This window comes from Seriola dumerili, unplaced genomic scaffold, assembly GCF_002260705.1.
Source record: "Seriola dumerili isolate Sdu_G_001 unplaced genomic scaffold, Sdu_1.0 BDQW01000025.1, whole genome shotgun sequence".
In the NCBI taxonomy this organism is placed as follows: Eukaryota; Metazoa; Chordata; class Actinopteri; order Carangiformes; family Carangidae; genus Seriola; species Seriola dumerili.
Window position 1 is genome coordinate 10,530,647 of NW_019174280.1, and position 18,980 is coordinate 10,549,626.

General features: G+C 41.4%; 1 protein-coding gene across 1 annotated transcript; it reads left to right on the top strand.

The window, feature by feature from the left end:
- The first annotated feature begins 4,753 nt into the window (after positions 1-4,753).
- On the top strand, positions 4,754-18,251 carry lpin1 (lipin 1). Its single transcript, XM_022764921.1, has 20 exons — positions 4,754-4,901; positions 7,611-7,814; positions 7,919-8,014; positions 9,704-9,993; positions 11,284-11,397; positions 11,501-11,624; positions 11,747-12,092; positions 12,488-12,581; positions 12,702-12,886; positions 12,985-13,078; positions 13,173-13,242; positions 14,030-14,122; positions 14,336-14,397; positions 14,492-14,630; positions 14,775-14,923; positions 15,404-15,490; positions 15,648-15,800; positions 16,074-16,188; positions 16,401-16,504; positions 16,607-18,251. The coding sequence occupies exons 2-20, from the start codon at positions 7,623-7,625 to the stop codon at positions 16,779-16,781; spliced, it is 2,682 nt and encodes an 893-aa protein (XP_022620642.1). The 5' UTR covers positions 4,754-4,901; positions 7,611-7,622; the 3' UTR covers positions 16,782-18,251.
- The last annotated feature ends 729 nt before the right edge of the window (positions 18,252-18,980 follow it).

The window sequence follows — 18,980 nt, forward strand, 5'->3', positions numbered from 1 at the left end:
ACCAGTGTGACCTGGACTTCACCCCATGCAACAGGTGCTCTGGTCCTGTCTGAATGTCAGTGACGGCACTGCGGTCCACATGGGGTCAACAGCAACAACAGGTGTCACACTCAGTGTGTTAACTAATGAGAAATTTGCACATTGAAAACACTGTCAGACAGCCATTAGGAGTGGGAGCTCTGTGCCAAGGTAATTTGTCGTCTGACTGGTGTGTGATCATGTGTGACTGAGGAAGTCCGCTCAAACTAACATTCTGTCAAACAATCCTTACAGATGACCCCTCCTCAAATTCCTTAGAAGTCAGAGGATCTGGTGGATGATGACCACTCCAGGACCATCTCAGGTTTCTGACCCGGGGTTCCAGGTAAATTTAGTAAGACGCTGCCCACTTGCACACAGCAGTCAGACACTTGACATGCATCGATACTGAAGGCACAACTTCTAGACTGCACCAGACTTGTGGAGTTTCATACATACACATCTTCTGAGCCGTCACAAAAGACCAGAGATCTACAACTAGGATCAAACACATTATGGAATCATGATATCAGCAGAGGATGATGAAGAGTTAGATGAGACTGTTGAGGAGTATACCACTGACACCACCTGGAGCTGGGTAAAGTGATTTGTAAATCATCTGCATGTGTGGAAGAAAAACAAATGCATGAATTATGGGTAAAAGAGAGTACACCTTGATGAACCGTGGATGTAAAGGTGAAAATGTGAAGGATTATGCTTTTACATGCATCTAGTTTACAGCAAGAATGGAGTGACATGAGGAAGAACACAGTGCGTCTGGATACATGTTTGCATGTTTGTGTCCTGTCTTTAGTCTGTGACAGAGCAAACCTAAAGACAGAAGTTTGAGTCATTCAATATTTGTCTTCTCTTTTCATTCAAGCTTAACATGAATAACATATTAGAGACAACATATTAAAGTCCTGTAACTGGTTCCTAGAACAGAGACAGTGTGACCTGGGGTGTGTGTTTCAGTAATCCCCACTGTAAGACGATCTGCTCCGACTGAAACTTGGGAAGGAGAAGGGGCTACCCTGGATGAAAACAACACATTTATCATAAAGATGACAGCTTGCAACTCAGACTCGTTAGTCTCATTAGGTGAGGTAAACTCTGAGATATCTAACAGCAAATGTTTTCAACTACATGTATTTGCGAGTCTAATGTATATTGGGACATTTATTTTTGAGAATTTTGTAATAGAAAGGTCACACAATCAATGAGCTTCTGATTTGATGTGGTATGAAATAGGGTCTCTGTCTGAATGCAAACTACCCCTAAAATATAGTGGATGCTTACAATTCTATGTGAACTACATCTGTTTTGAATCTTGATTTAATAAGAATGTCCTGTTTCACAAGATGACTGTTTCACAGTCAACAGCTATAAATCAACAATATTCTTATTATGCCCAAAAGGACGTTTCGCTAGCACTCATTATCTCACTAATTAGGGACAAAGAGTTTTTTACTTTTAATCTCTGTATCAGAGCTTGGCCAGCTAATGTTTCTGTCAGATCTTATGACTCTCAGGCCAGAACAGCCTGAGCCAATCAGAGGCTTTGATATCAACCAAGTGTGTAAAAAGATTGTGCAATGAATTTGTTAAAGCAACATGCCCTTGTTGAGTCACCTGAAATGATATCTGTACAGAATGACTAGTAGTTGATTAACTGTTTTTGCCGGAATATTGTGAGGTGTTGGTCAAGTTTGTGGTGTAATCAGTCAGGGTCCTGTCATTGCATTAAGTATATTAAAGTGTATGAAAAGTTTAGTGACAGAGCAACTTGGAATTAGGCAATGAATATCAAACGGTGGTTAAATGTAGTGAGTTGTTGGCTGGTTGGACAGTGTGGTTGTGTACAGAAACTAATGTTTCCTCCCCAAAAGGCTTAAAATATCATTATGACATTACTATTGTAATATATATGTAAGTGTGTAGAGTAATCAAATTGTTGCTCTACTATAATGTGATTAGTGCAAAGGAGGCAGTCAGCTCACAGCTACAAATGCATATAAAAGAAGTCAAACTGAAGATATTTTAGAGCTCTGAATGAAAACATTTTTGAGCCTTCTTGCTTATAAATGTTGCGGAGTGGTTCACTGACATGGTCATGTGTTAACATGTTTCTTGTAGTCTGATACTGGTCATACCACTGACCATACATGTTAAAAATGAGACTGCCATCATGAGCTGGTTTGTGCCCAGAGTATATTGGCTGAGTGAAATGTCCTGGCAAGGCATTTTGTTCTTAGAAACATGTCAGTGAGGGCAGCTGTGTGGCTCATGTATCCTTGGAGAATCCAGTGACACTGACACGAAGACTGCTGCAGGGACAGTCTGTATATGTAGCAGAGCCAGTATAGTACTTAAATATTATGGTATGCTGTGACAGACTGGCAACATGTCCAGGGTGTACCCCGCCCTCGCCCTATGTCAGCTGGGATTGGCCCTGTTACCCTAAAAAAAGGATAAGCAATGTGGTATAGTATATTATGTAGTATATTATGGCATATTATGGCTAATTATTAAAGGATTGTTTGTGTATTTTTAGTATTTTAGTATTTTTTTTAAGTGTTATTATGTTGCTATGTCAATGTAACTTTCACAGTTAACATCTTTCACATTTACGAGTTGTTTTGAACAACAGCTACAGAGAGGAGAAGAGATTCCTTACAAAATATTTCCTCCATCATTTATATTTTAAATTTCCAATGAGGAAACAATGCTCAGTATATGAGTATGAGGGAGAAGTTTCTAGAGCAAACTTCATACTGTATCTCACAAGAAAAGCCTCAGTTTAAACAAGTCTGATGGAAAAAAATAGAAACCATGTGATAGTACATGTTAAATAACTTGTTATGCAGTAAAATTCCAAAAAAACTATTCCAACAATCTTCCCATTCATAAAACCGTTTAATGTCAGCTGAGATTGCAGGTTACTGCAGGGTCAGCAGTTTAACGAGACAATGATCTCAGGCAAAAAAAATGGTACTGAACATACTTAACATAATGAAAATACCAGATAATAAACCACAAAACATACACTCAGTGCAGCACAAGATGAGACAGAAGTTGTGACACTGTACAATGTGACATGGTGACATGCACTGCTTGTAACACAACAATTTATCAACCTGGAAACTAGTTCAAATTCATGAATGGAACGTGCCTTTGCCTTTGTTATCTTGTTGCTTTTTTCTCCCCTAAATTCAAAACAGTTTCATCTGGCACAACAGTATCAACATTTCGGAAGTACACAAGAGTCCCGAGATATAAAAACACACAGGCCTCAGAGTTTTTAGACTGTGATGGAAAAACAAAGACATGCATTCCTCCTCAACTGGTTTAGCCCAGAAAGACTACTTCACAGTCTGGAAAAGCAATTAGTATGCATGCACACACACACACACACACACACACACACACACACACACACACACACACACACACACACACACTCACACCCATTGAATTGGCACGTATTGTAGAAGAGTTGCACGTGAGGCTGCTGCAACGTGTAGTCTAACAAATGTTTGGGCTGTTGCCAGGTGTGCCTCCATGAAGAGAAAGATATCTAGTTGTATTCCCTAGTCCCTTACCCAAACTTTAACTATCACAAATAAATGCTTAACCCTAAACCTAAATCTAATCTTAACAAAACCAACTCTTCACCCTCAAACAATCTTTTGAAGTTTTGAGGACCAGCCAAAATGTCCTCACAATGAAGCTTTCAAACCAAAATCTGTCCACACAACCCTAGAAAAACATGTACATACTCACACACAAAAAGAGAGAGAGAGAGAGATCCACATATGGATGCGTTAGGGGGGGGTCTACTTCAGGTTAATGTAGTCTGTTAAATGTCTGTGTGTGTAAGTGAGTGGCTGATTAAATGTCTGGTTTTGCTGCTGTCTGCCTCTGCATAAAAGCACCACCAATCAACCACATCCTCCTGAAACACAGTTTCACTGCAGGTTCTCAGGCTACAACTGCTAACATCGCATGTGCCACCAGACAGAGCTGTGATTGGCCAGAAAGATCACCTCACTGCATCACACTGACTCGGTGACTTCAAACGCTGACGCAGCCCCACCATTTCCCGCCGTCATAACGGTGTAGCCTATAGCTGCTGGATATAATTTCCCTCTGTGCTCTTTAAACCGAGACACTGTAGCTTGTTATGGTTGTATGTATCATTTAACTCACATGTCGTATATAGTTTTCACTCGTAAAACATGAAGCATATATTTCTATTTTATAGGGTAATTTTTAAATTGTACTAATCATTTTAGTTCGTTAACTTTTATATATCTAGTGACACTTCAGTGCGCCGTAATGAAAACAGCACAAAATTAGAGTTATGTCGAGGCTCTATCCACATAAAATGATAGACACGAGCCATAAAACACAATAAAAGCAACGTACATTTTGAGAATACCAACTTTGACCCAGTTAATTGTCCACAACAATGTAAGTAAATGGCTGTTATTTTGTTGCCACTGTGGCAGCTGAAACAAGTGGAAACCTACGAGAGCTGAAACGATGTATTTGGCAACTCATCAGCTCAACGCTGATTGGTCAGCAGGCGGGTTTGCGCTGCAGGTGATGTCAGCCACTGACAAGAGTCCCCGAGAGAGAGCGAGAGAGAGAGAGAGGGGAGACGAACAGACAGTGGGAGAAATGATTGTCGACTTCCTTTAAATAGTCAGTTTTTTTGACGCTGTAAGTCGATGACAGCAAGTCAGGGTTATATCACAGACTTAGACATCACCTCTACCGGGAAATTATTCTTCTATTATGTCTTGTGCTGTTATACGCTGCTGAGGAAACGCCAGTCTCTGTGTGTTGGTAAAGACTGTCAGCATATTCAGCTTTAAAAGGTAGGAGCCTATATTTACAATGTATTTAACTGCACCTACCTGTTTAATGATATGGATGATTAATTGACTTAATCTGCTCTGTATTTCTCACAGCTGTTGTGATCAATACTGTGTCCTTGTAGTCATTAATCATTTATCATTCATCACTAACATTTTCCATTACTACTGTCAGGATGTTATGAGTCAGCAGTTCACCTAAATATATTTGATTCTGAAATGTATTTCCCTTTAAACTTGTGATTGGGAAAACTGGAGCTGAATGGTTGATACTGTCAGACACATGTATTGTCTTGTGTATATTTTTTTTTAAATGAAACTGATCATTCATCACTTACATCTTCCACCTCCAAGCATGGGCTTTTATTTTCTTAAATAATTAGGTGGCATGTAAATTATATTTTGTGAGGCATTTGGATTATGTCTGTAGTAATATGGGACTAAAAAGACTTGACAATGAGTGGAAAAGAAAGACTCTGTCCATACTTGCAACACATTATCTGCTGAGTGGCCCAGCCAGATTCCAGCCTGCTAGGAAATCTTCACAACTGCCGCTTGTAAATCCATTAAAGTAATGAGCATACCAAAGTTAAACACTGGCTTTAAAAAAAAAAGGTTTTCTCACAGGATCAGTTAAGTTGGACTGTAAATATAGGCTAACTATTAATCACTAAGTCATAAGTAATTTTTCAACGCAAGCACTGCTGTCAGTGTTTTGAGACATGGTTCCTCTTTTTTGTCTCAGCTGCAACGCAAGTCTATTTTTGGATGAAGGCAGTATGTAGCATTGTTTCACACCAAAAGTCCTCTGCTGAGGAAATCAGCTGGGGTTGCTGGAAGCTTAGTAGCTCAATGCCTCTGTGAAAAGTGCAGTTAATAATTTAATACAGTGAAGGTCATCCATAAGAGGTATTTGAAGATTCAGACATGCTTGTGGCTTCTCAGATTAATGCTCTAAAATTAGGGCTCCTGGTTTTCTGTGAGGGGCCTCTTCTCCTGGTCACATGTACCCAAAAGGGGGGGGGGCGGGGGGGGGTTGGCATTGTTCCAAGCCTGTCTTCCCTGGCTGGTGCTGCAATCATTTTTGGGGCCCACTGCCAACTGAAGGCCAGCCCCCTTCCTTGTTTTAGGCAAGAGTTTTGAAAGCTATACAATTGGGATTCATCACATTTGACCATTGGTGTTTGCATCACAGAAACCTAAATCGTCTAGTCACTATCCGGTGCCAGCAAAGATAAGGTTGAATGGACATGATTTGATCTTGATTTAATTAAACCCTCACCTTCTTTCGCTTACTGTGTGCTCATAATACTAAACATAATACATTTAACTCTTTAGCTATCTGCATGATATCTTATACATACGTTTTTTTTTTTCAGTTGTTTGTTTTATAGTGGAACTGCCACAGATAATTAGTGCAGAAATGTTATTATTTCAGAAGTAGAGACTGGTACTTTAACACAAGATTACAGGATACTAGAATAAACAAGTTAGGGATTGAATCTATGTGCCTATATCGAATGATGTGTGGAGATATATTAGTATGTCTTTCAGGCATATACAAGGGCCAGTGTATGTGGCAAAATAACATAAACAACAATGGAAGTCAATTTTACAACTAAGGGGAATATGTTTGCATGATTTAAAGTTTTGGAAAAGTATTTCGCCATCGGCTAATCTACTTTCTCATGACTAACTTCCACTTAAAACCAGTGAAACATAAAGACAGTTACAGAAATCTTTAACATAAAATAACCAAAATCCCTTTAACTTTGACAGAAAATTGTGTGTTCACTATAGATGCGATCACTCATAGTAAGAAGAGTATGTTTTCAGCAGCTTCAAGGACTGAACTATGATGAAAAAAACAGAAATGTGATCACATCGCTAATATCTTATGTTACTGTGCTGCTATCATCAGTCCAGAAACAAATACTGTGTACGGTGTTTGAATAACACAGACTGACTAAAGACGTCTATGGGTGTGAGAGAACGATGCAAAGACGAACAAAATTCAAGAACGATCAACATACTAATGCCCACTCTGAGTCAAGCACTGACATAACAGTATGCATTTCCTTCAAAAGATATTTGCATTGTTGACATTCACAATGTTCCTCACATGTCTCAGAAATAACTGCTTAGATGTTCTTGATCTCATGACACCCTAGTTTAGTTCAGCACCACCTTCACTGGATGAGTACTGGCTGGTCTAACTTGGTCTGTCCTTTGACCTCTGGTGTCTGGGGTAGCTGAATGGAAAACAGTTGGATGGGATATCCAGACTTATCAGGAGGGGTGGGAAGGTCAAAGTGGCAACAGGTTCTTTTTACAGTATGTAGGCCACAGACTGCCCTGGGAGAAATTACAAGAGTGCTGAACAGGAACCAGCCACTATGCCCTCTTTCCTAAGCCATGTGAATCATAGCTCTGCTCAAAAACTGATTTCCAGTGAAGGACATTCATGTCATCAGTGGTTTGATTGACAGACTGAAGAATGGCACAGCAGGTCCTGGATCATAAACACCTCCCTCTATGAAGGTTGACTGAGTTCAAGGCACAGTTATGTCCAGTGTTATGGAGCTTAGTGATCACGACTGGGTGATTTAAGTTGCAAATTTAGACCTATTGGTATGGATGTAGTTTATAGTTTTAATGCTAAGTCATTTCTTTTGTCCTGTCTTGTCCCTCTCTCGTCTTCCCTTCCATCAGACCCGTCAGACCATGAACTACGTGGGCCAGTTGGCGGGCCAGGTGTTTGTCCAGGTCAAAGAGCTGTACCGAGGCCTCAATCCTGCCACCCTTTCTGGCTGCATTGATGTCATTGTAGTGAGACAGCCCGATGGCTCCCTGCAGTGCTCGCCCTTCCATGTTCGCTTCGGCAAGATGGGCGTCCTCCGGTCCCGAGAGAAAGTGGTAAGGAGATAAAAACAAGGAATCTTTCTTTAAGGTAAAAGTTAAATGTCCTGGTTTGTTCAGCTCTTAAACTCTTGTCTCTGCTCCTCTTCTCTCTCCTCCAGGTGGACATGGAGATCAATGGAGAGCCAGTGGATCTACATATGAAGCTCGGGGACAATGGAGAGGCATTCTTTGTGAAAGAAACAGAAAACGATCAGGTACAAAGAACTTTACTTTTCCTTAGGTAGCGGTAGCTGTAATGGTGGGTAATGGAAGTGCTTTGGAAAATGGTTAAGAGTGTTATATTCGTCATAATTCAAATAATACAACACGTCAGTGGCGCACAATCAAATGAAAACAAGATTCAAATGAAAACACACATCATTCTCCACCCCTTTGTAGGTCCTGAAACCAAGACACACCCATGTTTACAACCGAGACTCATTATCCAAACTATCTTTCTCCTTCACAGTTATAGTAGTTTGAACAAGGTCACGCTGTGTGCAGAGTTGGCACAGCAGCCAGGAATTTCTTCCTTTCCTTTCTGGCTGAACAGCAATCCTCTGTTCATTAGCAAGCGAAAGTCCTGAATGCAGCACTTACTAACCCAGGGTTTCTGACCCATATTAAGCACTGTGGCCTTAAGATTGAGGGTATACCTGGAGTGGAGGAACCTGGCAAAGGAATATGCTCATAGAAAATTTAAGTGGAACTCGTGCATTCGTGAATTTGGCTTAACTATTAGAGCAATAGTTAAAGGTTGACGAGTTAAATAGATGAAGTCAGAAATCCTCCGTTCTTTGTATTTTTACTTCCAGTTTTTGTGTTTATGAAGCCAGTGAAAACTATTCAAAACTCAGTTTAGAATTCGTGGAAAACAGTGGAACAGGCCTTTTCTAAACAGTTCTTGGAAAGCTGGCGTTTTCACTGTTTTCATTTAGTTGTCCAAGATTTTGAGTTGCAGATGTAAAGAACCACGTTGGACTCACTGCCATGATGAAACGTTTTTCTGCCGTTCTATGCACATGAGGATGTGTGCAGCCCAAAGACATAAACAAGCAGTGAACTACTGTGGCTGGGAGCTGGCTCCAACAAGGGAAATGGGTGATTTATTCTCCCCAGAGTGGTGTCAGATTCCGAGGCCTGGAAGAGAAAGGAGGGGTGGAGGACTGTGTCTGAACCCTTTTTCTTGGCACAGGGAAGCAAAACGTGAGGGAGTATTGTCAGACCACAAATCATTTGGTTATACTTCATTTTTTTCCTCCCCTGTCGCTTTCTTTTTCTCTCTCTCTTTCCATATGTCTGCACACACACATTTATACTCCCCCGCCTTGACAGCAGGAGACTCTCCTGGAAAGCTTTTTCCTTTCCTAGAAGGAGGGAATATAAAAAAAGAGTGTGTCCTTCTACAGAGAAAAGGATTGTGAGGAGCTGTTTTGTATTGGCTGTTTCGTTTTGCCGGCAAACAATAGAGAGATTTCTTGCTAACAGTTTGGCAGTGATTCTACACATGTGCCTCAGACCACAACAGTGCAACACTAAAAGGGGACTCATGTTTCAGTGGGAGTTGTTCCGAAATTTAAAATCTAGTTTTAACTTCTTTGCAAAAAGAGAATACATGCCAGAGAAGATGCTTTAGTTGTAGAGTTTTGTTGTTCAGTGTGTGTGTGTGTGTGTGTGTGTCAGTGTCTGACATTAATGCTAAAGATAATATCAGTGGATGTGTTCCAAATAGCAAACTGCATACAACTGCACAAATGGCTATGTGTTGCAACAACATTTAATGTTAGCTTAATACTTCAGGATTTACAGTATATATTACAGTAAAACAGCAGATTTACTCGCAAGGTCCATATGCATTTTAAAGAAATCACTCATTGTTTCACTTCTGTTTCTCGTCTTAACAGGAAGTGGTTCCCTCCTACCTGGCCACCTCTCCGATCCTGTCAGACGGGGCCGCTCTGATGAGCTCTTGTCTGATGGGGAAGAGCTCTGGGCCACCCATACAGACCCTGGGCTCAACGGGGAGCAACGGAGAGACCGGCGGCGGAATGTTGAAGAAGAGGAGGAAGAGGAGGAGGAAGGCTCGGGCGGACAGCGTGAGGAGGGAGGAGAGCGGGGACTACTCCGAAGACGAAGACATGTTCACCATAGACATCAGCTCCGATGAAGGGACGGAGATGGAGAGCAGCAACAGGTGAGAAAGAGTAAAAAGAGAGGAGAGGAAGGAAGAATGGGGGAAGGGGTTGATAGGAGGGATAACGAATGCTAAAAGAAAGGATGTTGAAAATAAAGTATCCATGTGGAAATAGTGGAAAAGTAATTAAAAACATGTGAGGAGTAAGCAGAGCAAAGCGATACACGTGACAGAGCAAGGGAGGGGGGAAATCCTGGACAGTCAGTCCTTCAGATAAACTACAATACATCACTGAAAGGAGCTTTTACAGCAGCTGTAATGGAACTGGAGTCTGTCAGGCAAGAATAAACACACCGGCATCTGTAGTGCAGAGGCCTCCAGCTGTGGAGCTGGCACATACACACTGATAAGACACTCAAGACCATATGGGAAACTCCATCAGCCCTGTGATTTTTACTGGATATGAAAGAAGAAGCTTTACATGTAAAAAACAGGAAATATCTTCACTCTGTGTGTTTTTGTGAATGAGTGCATGTTTACCTCTGTTTACACACATGTGCATACAGTATGCTGCTGCCACAGTGTAACTTGACCTCTGGAGTGCAGCAGAGTATTGGATCCAAAACAGTTTAGCATGCCCAGTATGCAGGGCAGGTGTGTAGCTGTAGGAGTTGTACTGTATGTTGTTGCCGTTATTAGTCGACCTACCATGAATGCATCCAGCAGCAGTTGTAAATATGTACCTGGTGACAGATTTATTTTCATCTCTGCACATGTGTAGGAGTCATTACATCTGAATTCTGGCTCATCTCTACTTTACGCGACTGTAAAGCAACACCTGGATGGCTTTTTCATTCATGTACAGTGAATGCAGTTATTGTCTTATGATACATAAGAGTTAGTGTCAGTGTTATTTGCTTTGTTAGTAGAGCAAAAATCTACCTTAGACAATAAACATTTATTAGCTATATACTTTGTATTTATGACTGAATTATAGTATGTTGTTTGGTGGTTATATTTTTATGTAATTTTAACAGTTAACTGACTGAATCACAACTTAACTACGATGAAATTTTATCAAGGATTTTTTTCAGTTGCCTAAAATATCACTGGTAAAGTCTACTGCGGTCTCAGTGGAGCACCCTGAATTGCAGATGTGTTATTTTTTGAGTGCAGATAGAGTGGAACGAGTTCAGGTGTGATCACTGTGGGTCTGGAAAGTTGTTTTGAGAAATGGTTGAAAAGTGGAAGGTGAATTACAGCCCACCGCAACATAAAAGACCCACGCCATTATGAAAATTGTAGATTTAATAGACATATGATGTGTTTGTCTGTGTGTCCGTGTTTCAGGTCTTCATCTCGGGATGTCTTAAGAGAAGAGACAACGGTTGGTTCAACTAGTGGTTCTTACAAACAGGCTGGCATCTACACCCGTTCAGATGGAGAGTGGAGTCCCATCCAGAGGTGTCCAGCTCACACAAATGAAGATCTACACACACCTACATGCTATAATAAACATAAAATAAACAGATCTATAAATGTTGTGGGTCATCTCTTCCTTTCTCAGCCCCGGACACTCTCGTCCCACCTCTCCCAAGAGTGACTCTGAACTGATGACCAAGCCGTCAGACACAGACAACCAGAATCCGGCCATGCACTGGGCGTGGGGGGAGCTGCCACAGGCTGCCACGGTAACCAAGTTGTCCAGTATGCAAACATCCACGCAAAGAATGACTGTGTAGTTTGGGTGTGTTAAAGTTAGTCCTTGCTGCAGCATATCATACCATCATCATCCTTTTCCTTGTTTCTCTAGCCGTCCTTCCTCCCAGTAAAATCTGACTCTCCACCAGTGTGCCCTGTATCCATCCCCGTGTCTGAAAGCACACATTTCCGTGTGATTACTCATGAGACGTCTTCAGAACAGTGCGGACCCTGTTCTGAAATATCAGCACTCAGACTGCTGATGTCAGACGACACCATAGTCACAGGAGAAACGGTCGTCACAGTCGGGATGGAGTCTGCGAGGATGGAGTCCCAGACAATAACCTCAGAGACACAGGTTACAGCAGCGGGAAGAATGGCGGCTCGTATGATGGCCGACATGGAGGAGACAATGTCGCGTCCACTTGGCAAGACTGACTCTCCATCCAAGAGAAAAGGTAACATTTAAAGGGCAGTTGACTCAGTAACACAATAAAACACTTAATCTATCAGTTCATTTGCTGAGGTTTTAAGCAGTCAGCTGTGTCACAGCTCAAGGCCATTTGACCTGTAATATTAAAATCACCAAAAAATTACATTATGAAGGTCTTTCTAAATATAATAGTAGTTACTCATGACTACCCCAACCCAATATGGTGCTGCTGCGATTTTAAGAATGCAATAAAAGCAGTTTTTCTACCTGGTGTTTTTAATTGACAAGATAGATCAGATTATTCCCATCACTGAGTCGCAACCAGCCTGTCAAATGATTCTCTCTTTGATAAAACAAACAGAAAAGCAAATTCTTAGAAGCTGAAAAATGATTTCAACTGACTGTTTTTCTCCGTTGCAGACAAGAGAAGTCGCCATCTTGGTTCTGATGGGATTTACCTGGATGACATCACAGAGCTCGAGCCTGAAGTGGCAGCCCTTTATTTCCCTAAGAGGTACGTGGACACACGCATACACACCGAATCATAACTTGTTGCAATGATAACTCTGAGCTGTGCAAAGTTATTTGAGAGTTTATTACGCGATCTGATAAACACGCCTCCTCTCCTCTGTAGCGATGGCGGCGCAGCGGTGAGGAGCATCTCGGACCCGGGCCTCCACAGCACCAGCCTGTCCCCGCAGTCGGTCAGCTCAGGAGGAGACAGCGGAGTGGACAGCTACTGTGACCCCATGTCTGACTTGCCGTCTATCGCCATCTCTCTGTGCGGGGGACTCAATGACAACAGGGAGATCACTAAAGGTGAGATACTCATACTGAAGTAGCCGGATGTCACGCACTGCAGTGTCAGCTGTGGCAAAGGGACAATGAACACGAAATATTCGTGTGTGTCTTTACAGAGCAGTTCCATGAGAAGATCATCTCCTACCAGCAGTTCTCAGAGAACCCCTCCATCATCGATGACCCCAACTTAGTTGTAAAAATCGGCTCCAAGTAAGACATCCCCACTTGCTCGAGTAAAAAAAAAGTTGTTTTTTTTTTGCAGCATTTATGAAATGATATAAATATATTGTGTTTTCTCCCTCAGGTACTATAATTGGAGCACTGCGGCTCCTCTTATGCTGGCTATGCAAGCCTTTCAGAAACCTCTGCCAAAGGTAAGCAATTGATACACACACACACACACACACACACACACACACACGCACACACACACACACACACACACACACACGCATACGCACACGCACACAGCACAGATACTAATGACTCAGGCCGTAGGTTGGCTGTATTACTTGAATACCATTCCACCTTTTTGGCTGATACTGGCTCTGCATCCCGATTCTCTATACACACACCTCTACTCATCTATACGTCATGTTGATTAATATCCAGTGTTCAATCTATAGCCTGAAACCCCGCATCTTAAATGTTCTGTTATTGTAACCTCAGACAGACAAACAACCACTGAATCTGTTCTATTTGGGCACTCAGGTTAAACTTTGTCTTCCCCTCTGTTCTCCCTCCCTCTTATTATACCACTCCCTCTTTCTTCGCTCCATCATTACATCCCTTCATCCATTAGTCCTCTTGTCTTTCTTATATTCACTCAGCTTTGGAGTTCCTTCTCTGTTGCCTGACTGGTGTGCTGGGCTACAGCTCTGTATGTCAGAAACAGCACCCCCTTTTTTTCTTATCTGATTTACGTTCTCTACCTTCCTTATTCTCTTGTCCCCGCCAGTTACCACCCACACACTCAAACACACACACACACACACACACCCACATGCTTTCTCTCACGCCGCCACTTTATTTTCCTCATTCCAGTCACAGACACATTGTTTTTTCTGTGTTTGTTGATTTATGGTCTGGTTTCAGTTTTTTTAAGTGTGTTTTTACGGTGTTGTGTTGTGGTTGTTTGGGGTTGTGTGTGCTCTGCTCCAGGCTGCAGTGGAAAACATCATGAAGGAGAAAATGCCAAAGAAAGGAGGGAGGTGGTGGTTCTCCTGGAGAGGCAGAAACAACAGCACCAAATCGGTAATTTCTACATTTCTGTTGATAAAGTAAAAGTTTCTCTTTTCTCAGTCTATATATTGTAAATTACCAACAAATCACTGTCGCTATTGCAGGAAATGAAAAATGCATATTGAGAGACCTACCTGACACTGGGATTATTACTTCTTTAACAGTTTTACATGTCATTATAAATAAATGAGTGGGTGCAGATTAACACTGTTTCTTCTCTTGTAGGTTTCAGTCTCTGAGTGTGGGGCCTGTGGCTCTGCTGAGCAAGATGGGAAAATGTCAAGCAGGTAAGAAACCTAAAAACATTCCTGGATGAAAACAAATATCATTGCCACGGACTAAACATCCTAACTGATTAACTGTTAATCTGTCTGAAAACAGGCATAAGGAAGAATCGTCCTCAAGTGATGAAGACCACAGAGCAGCCAACCAGAGCTCTCCCACCGTCCAATCAGAGCCTGGGCTCGTATCAGGAGGCGTGTCTTATAAGAAAACACTACGACTGACATCAGAGCAGCTGGTGAGGGGTTTGGTTTGAACAGACTCTGAAGTTTGTTAGTTATTATAAGAGTTCTTACGTTCATATATCATTTGTCATTCCCACTCTCTTTCTCTCTCGCCCTTTGTCTCTCTCTCTCTCTCTCTCACACACACACACACACAGATGTCCCTCCAGCTGCAGGATGGTCCTAACGATGTTGTGTTCAGTGTGACCACTCAGTACCAGGGAACTTGTCGCTGTCAGGGAACCATTTACCTCTGGAATTGGGACGACAAGATAATAATCTCAGACATAGATGGAACCATCACCAGGTGAGCGATACATGTGGATACGTTCACATTTGCCTTTATGACACAGCAGAACTTAGTTTGGAGTGAAAATGGATAAATATGGCCACAAATGGCGGCGTCATCTGCAAGCTGTGCTAAATTACTTTTTAATGGCTATTAGGATTCAGTGGAGTGAAATAATCTTTTCACAGCAGTGTCATTTGTCATTTTCATTCACTGTTGATGATGAGGCATTTTTCCATTTTTGTCTAAAGATTAAATACGCAGCTTCCTGCATGCTAAGCTTTACCCTTTGATCTTTCCCCACTGAGATAAATGACATAGAGTGAGCAGATGATCGGCCTGTTCCAGTTCATTTAACTTTTAACCTCCTTTCTCCCTGAAAAGTCTCAGATCTTTTATGCATTTTTTTTTGTCAGGAAAAAAAGATTTTAATAGTATTTTTCATACTAAAGAATGGTCACTCACATGTTCAAATATTACTTGTGTGTTTGTCTCCAGGTCGGACACATTGGGACATATCCTGCCCACGCTGGGGAAAGACTGGACCCACCAGGGCATTGCACACCTCTACCACAAAGTCAGCCAGTAAGCACTAATTTATTAACACACATCTGATTGTTTTTCTTAAGCAAGGACACACTACTACAAGAAATTATACATATGTTACATCATACAGGCTGAAAAGTAAAGAAATTATTTAGAAACATAACTGATGATCACTTTCTGCCTCTCTCTCCATCAGAAATGGTTACAAATTCCTGTACTGCTCAGCTCGAGCTATCGGCATGGCCGACATGACCAGAGGATACCTCCACTGGGTGAATGAGAGAGGAACCATGCTTCCAATGGGCCCCGTCCTCCTGAGCCCCAGCAGCCTCTTCTCAGCTCTGCACAGGTCTCTCATCCACACAAACACACACACGCATGCACACGCACGCACACGCACACGCACACGCACACACACACACACACACACACACACACACACACACACACACACACACATTTCTTTCAGTTAACCTTTCACAGCTCTCTGAGAGTTGAACGTTGTTGTGTTGTGCTGATTGTTGATTGTTGTTAAATCCTTGTGTCTGTGTGTGTGTGTGTGTGTGTGTGTGTGTGTGTGTGTGTGTGTGTGTTTGTGTGTGTGTGTGTCCATGTTCGATAGGGAGGTGATTGAGAAGAAACCAGAGAAGTTCAAGGTGGAGTGTCTCACTGATATCAAGAACCTCTTCTACCCCAACACACAGCCTTTCTATGCAGCGTTTGGCAACAGACCAACGGTACACACACACACACACACACACACACACCTTGTAATCAGTATAATTTATTGCATTTTAATTTGTTGCTTGATGGTGCTCAGTATAAAGAGTTTAGAGTTTTATGATTGAAGATCAAATCCATTAATGCAAAATTTAATGCAAGGCAAAGTTTATATTACATGTATATTATCTCAAACATTAAATCCCTTTTTTTTAACATATATTTATAGGATGTATACTCCTATAAAGAAGTAGGAGTGCCACTGAACAGGATTTTTACAGTTAACCCCAAAGGCGAGCTGGTGCAGGAGCACGCCAAGACCAACATCTCATCGTAAGTCGCTCATCTAATTTACATCATCTCTGCTGCGACAAATATTGCAATTACTTTGGGGAAAATGTTTAATTGTATCCTCCCCTCCTCTCCTCTCTTCAGCTATGCACGTCTGGGTGAGGTGGTGGACCACGTGTTCCCCCTGAAGATGCGAGCCTCCTCCTCAGACTTCCCCTGCTCAGACACCTACAGCCACTTCACATACTGGAGGGAGCAGCTCCCCCGAGTGGACCATCAGGGAACTACACCTCCGCAGACTCCCAGCCCCAGCAGCTGACTGGCTGTGGCCTGCTGAGCGACTCCTAGCGGGCGCAGCAGCGACTGACAGTGCGCTTGAGATGTAGCAGTCATTTGGACAGTGACGGTTTCATGTGTGTGATATGAATTTGTAGGTTTTTGTAATAGATGGAGCACTTTTTTTTTTTTGTGCATAGTAGAGCATTAACCTAGTGCTGCTGTGAATAGTCTTATAACGCACAACATGGATGTAAGCGCACTTTTATCAGAGGAAGGCCTCGGTGGTCATCTGACTAGATGTATGTATATAAGAAATGTAATTTATTCAGGCAGCTTAGCACATATGTTATTTTGGAGTGAGTGTTGACATTATTCCAGCAGCTGGACTTTATATTTATGCACTCAGTTTCATACTATATTTAACAAACAGTGTCTATGGCATCTGTTTAGAAGCGCTTCATACAGAACACAACCATACTGTGCATACTTCAGAAAGCAAGTTACTTCAACTTGTGCCAAATGTAGAATTTATTTTCTTACTCGGAACTGTTTTCTGTTAAGACTGTTATAGCTCGTCAATCAGCAAATAAGTACATGCAGGCTGGTTTTCGGTTATAGCAACATATGTGTTATTATGTTTGAAAGAGATCAGTCTACTCTGTATTGATTATTTAGTACATTTAGTTAAACATGTTACAGAGCACAATGAATGAATGAATGAGCATCTATGTAGCTTTATTAGCTAAAAGGTCTGTTACAAAGAGTTTAAATGAGTATTTATTATTGAGAGAAAGAAGAGAAATTAAAGCACAACCTTTATAAAAGTCATAACCATCAGTTTTCTCTAAAAATCAAAAGCTATCTGTATCCGTGAGAAGATTTGCTGAATCATTTTGTTTTTCTATGCAAGTCACAGTGTGTATGTGTTTGGATCAGAATTTCGTTTCTGTGGTGGCCTTTGTGAAATGTCTTTTAATTTATTGAAAATCTACACAGAAACACATCATGTGACTGTTAATGTGTTCCACTCTCTAAGATTATACTTTGTTACTTCCATTCCTTGTGGAATATCACTTAAAACTCTACTCTGAAAATCCACATCGGACTGGACACATCTTAGAGAGTATAAAAGTGAATGTCTGACCTTTTTCTAAGTTACAGACATTTAAATCCTTTTTTTCTCACAATACCACAGACAATATGAGGTCATTAATGTGAGCTGCTATCATGTGACCCGTATCATTGGCTTTGTTGTGAATAAAAACACCTGAATATTATCATAACGTTACGGTAGGTGTGTATAAGCCTATAGTTTATGAGTGGGTGTGTATATAATGCTTTAACATTGTTATTATTCTTTCCATGAAAGAGCTAAAACGGCCTGAAAGTGTTTTATTTTTGCCTTAACTGTGAACATGATCAATAATTTGCTCATTGACTCCCTCCATGGCCTCTGTTGACCAGCTCACTGTTAAACTGGTGTAATCAAACTCAATAAAAATGCCTTGGTACAGCATTGAGTGTGTGTTAACATCCTTTGACCTCAGTAGAACAACAACGTCTCCTTCACATTCACATTCTCAGGATCCAGTCAGTAGTTGTTCTGGAGCTTTCACTGAGCTCCAGTAAAATCTCCAACTACCTTGAATATCTGTACTTGTATGTCGTCATCCAACACTTCGCTGACACCGGCAGCCACTTGATGCTGGCTGCTGGAGGAGTTTGGTTGAGGCTGCGGGTGCAGATGGAGCAGGTGGAGCGATGCACGGTGACGCTAGGTGCAGGTTTACCTGAGCAGGCCTCATCTTTTCGGCCTCCATTTCATGCTCTAAAATTCATGCTTGTGAATTCTTTGCTCAATTCATGAGCGATACATAAAATTATTTGCAATTAATTTGGCTCACACTGCAGTTAATTTGATTGCAATTAGATTTTCATCATTAACATTTGACACCAATCCTTGGAAAAAAGAGAGAAGATTTACTGATATGATCCATGAATAGCACAGAAGGGAAATTGTGCACTAGATGTACAATTAATTAATGGTTATGTGATAATAATTAGTTCATCTCTATACAAGTGACAAGATTTTCTTTCAATTATTTTAGGCCCACAAGCGTGCCGTGTGCAAAGAGTGCTGGAATAAATACTGAATCGGAAATGTACTAGTACATCATATACAATGTATGAGCATGTGCATGTCAATATACAGTATATTCATGCACTTTTCCACAAGTAG

Bases quoted from the DNA above. Each gene is read 5' to 3' on its own strand.
- lpin1 (XM_022764921.1), top strand. From the start codon at position 7,623: ATGAACTACGTGGGCCAGTTGGCGGGCCAGGTGTTTGTCCAGGTCAAA. The intron at 14,924-15,403 runs GTGAGCGATACA...GTTTGTCTCCAG, and splicing joins ATAGATGGAACCATCACCAG to GTCGGACACATTGGGACATA. The intron at 15,801-16,073 runs GTCTCTCATCCA...CATGTTCGATAG, and splicing joins CTCTTCTCAGCTCTGCACAG to GGAGGTGATTGAGAAGAAAC.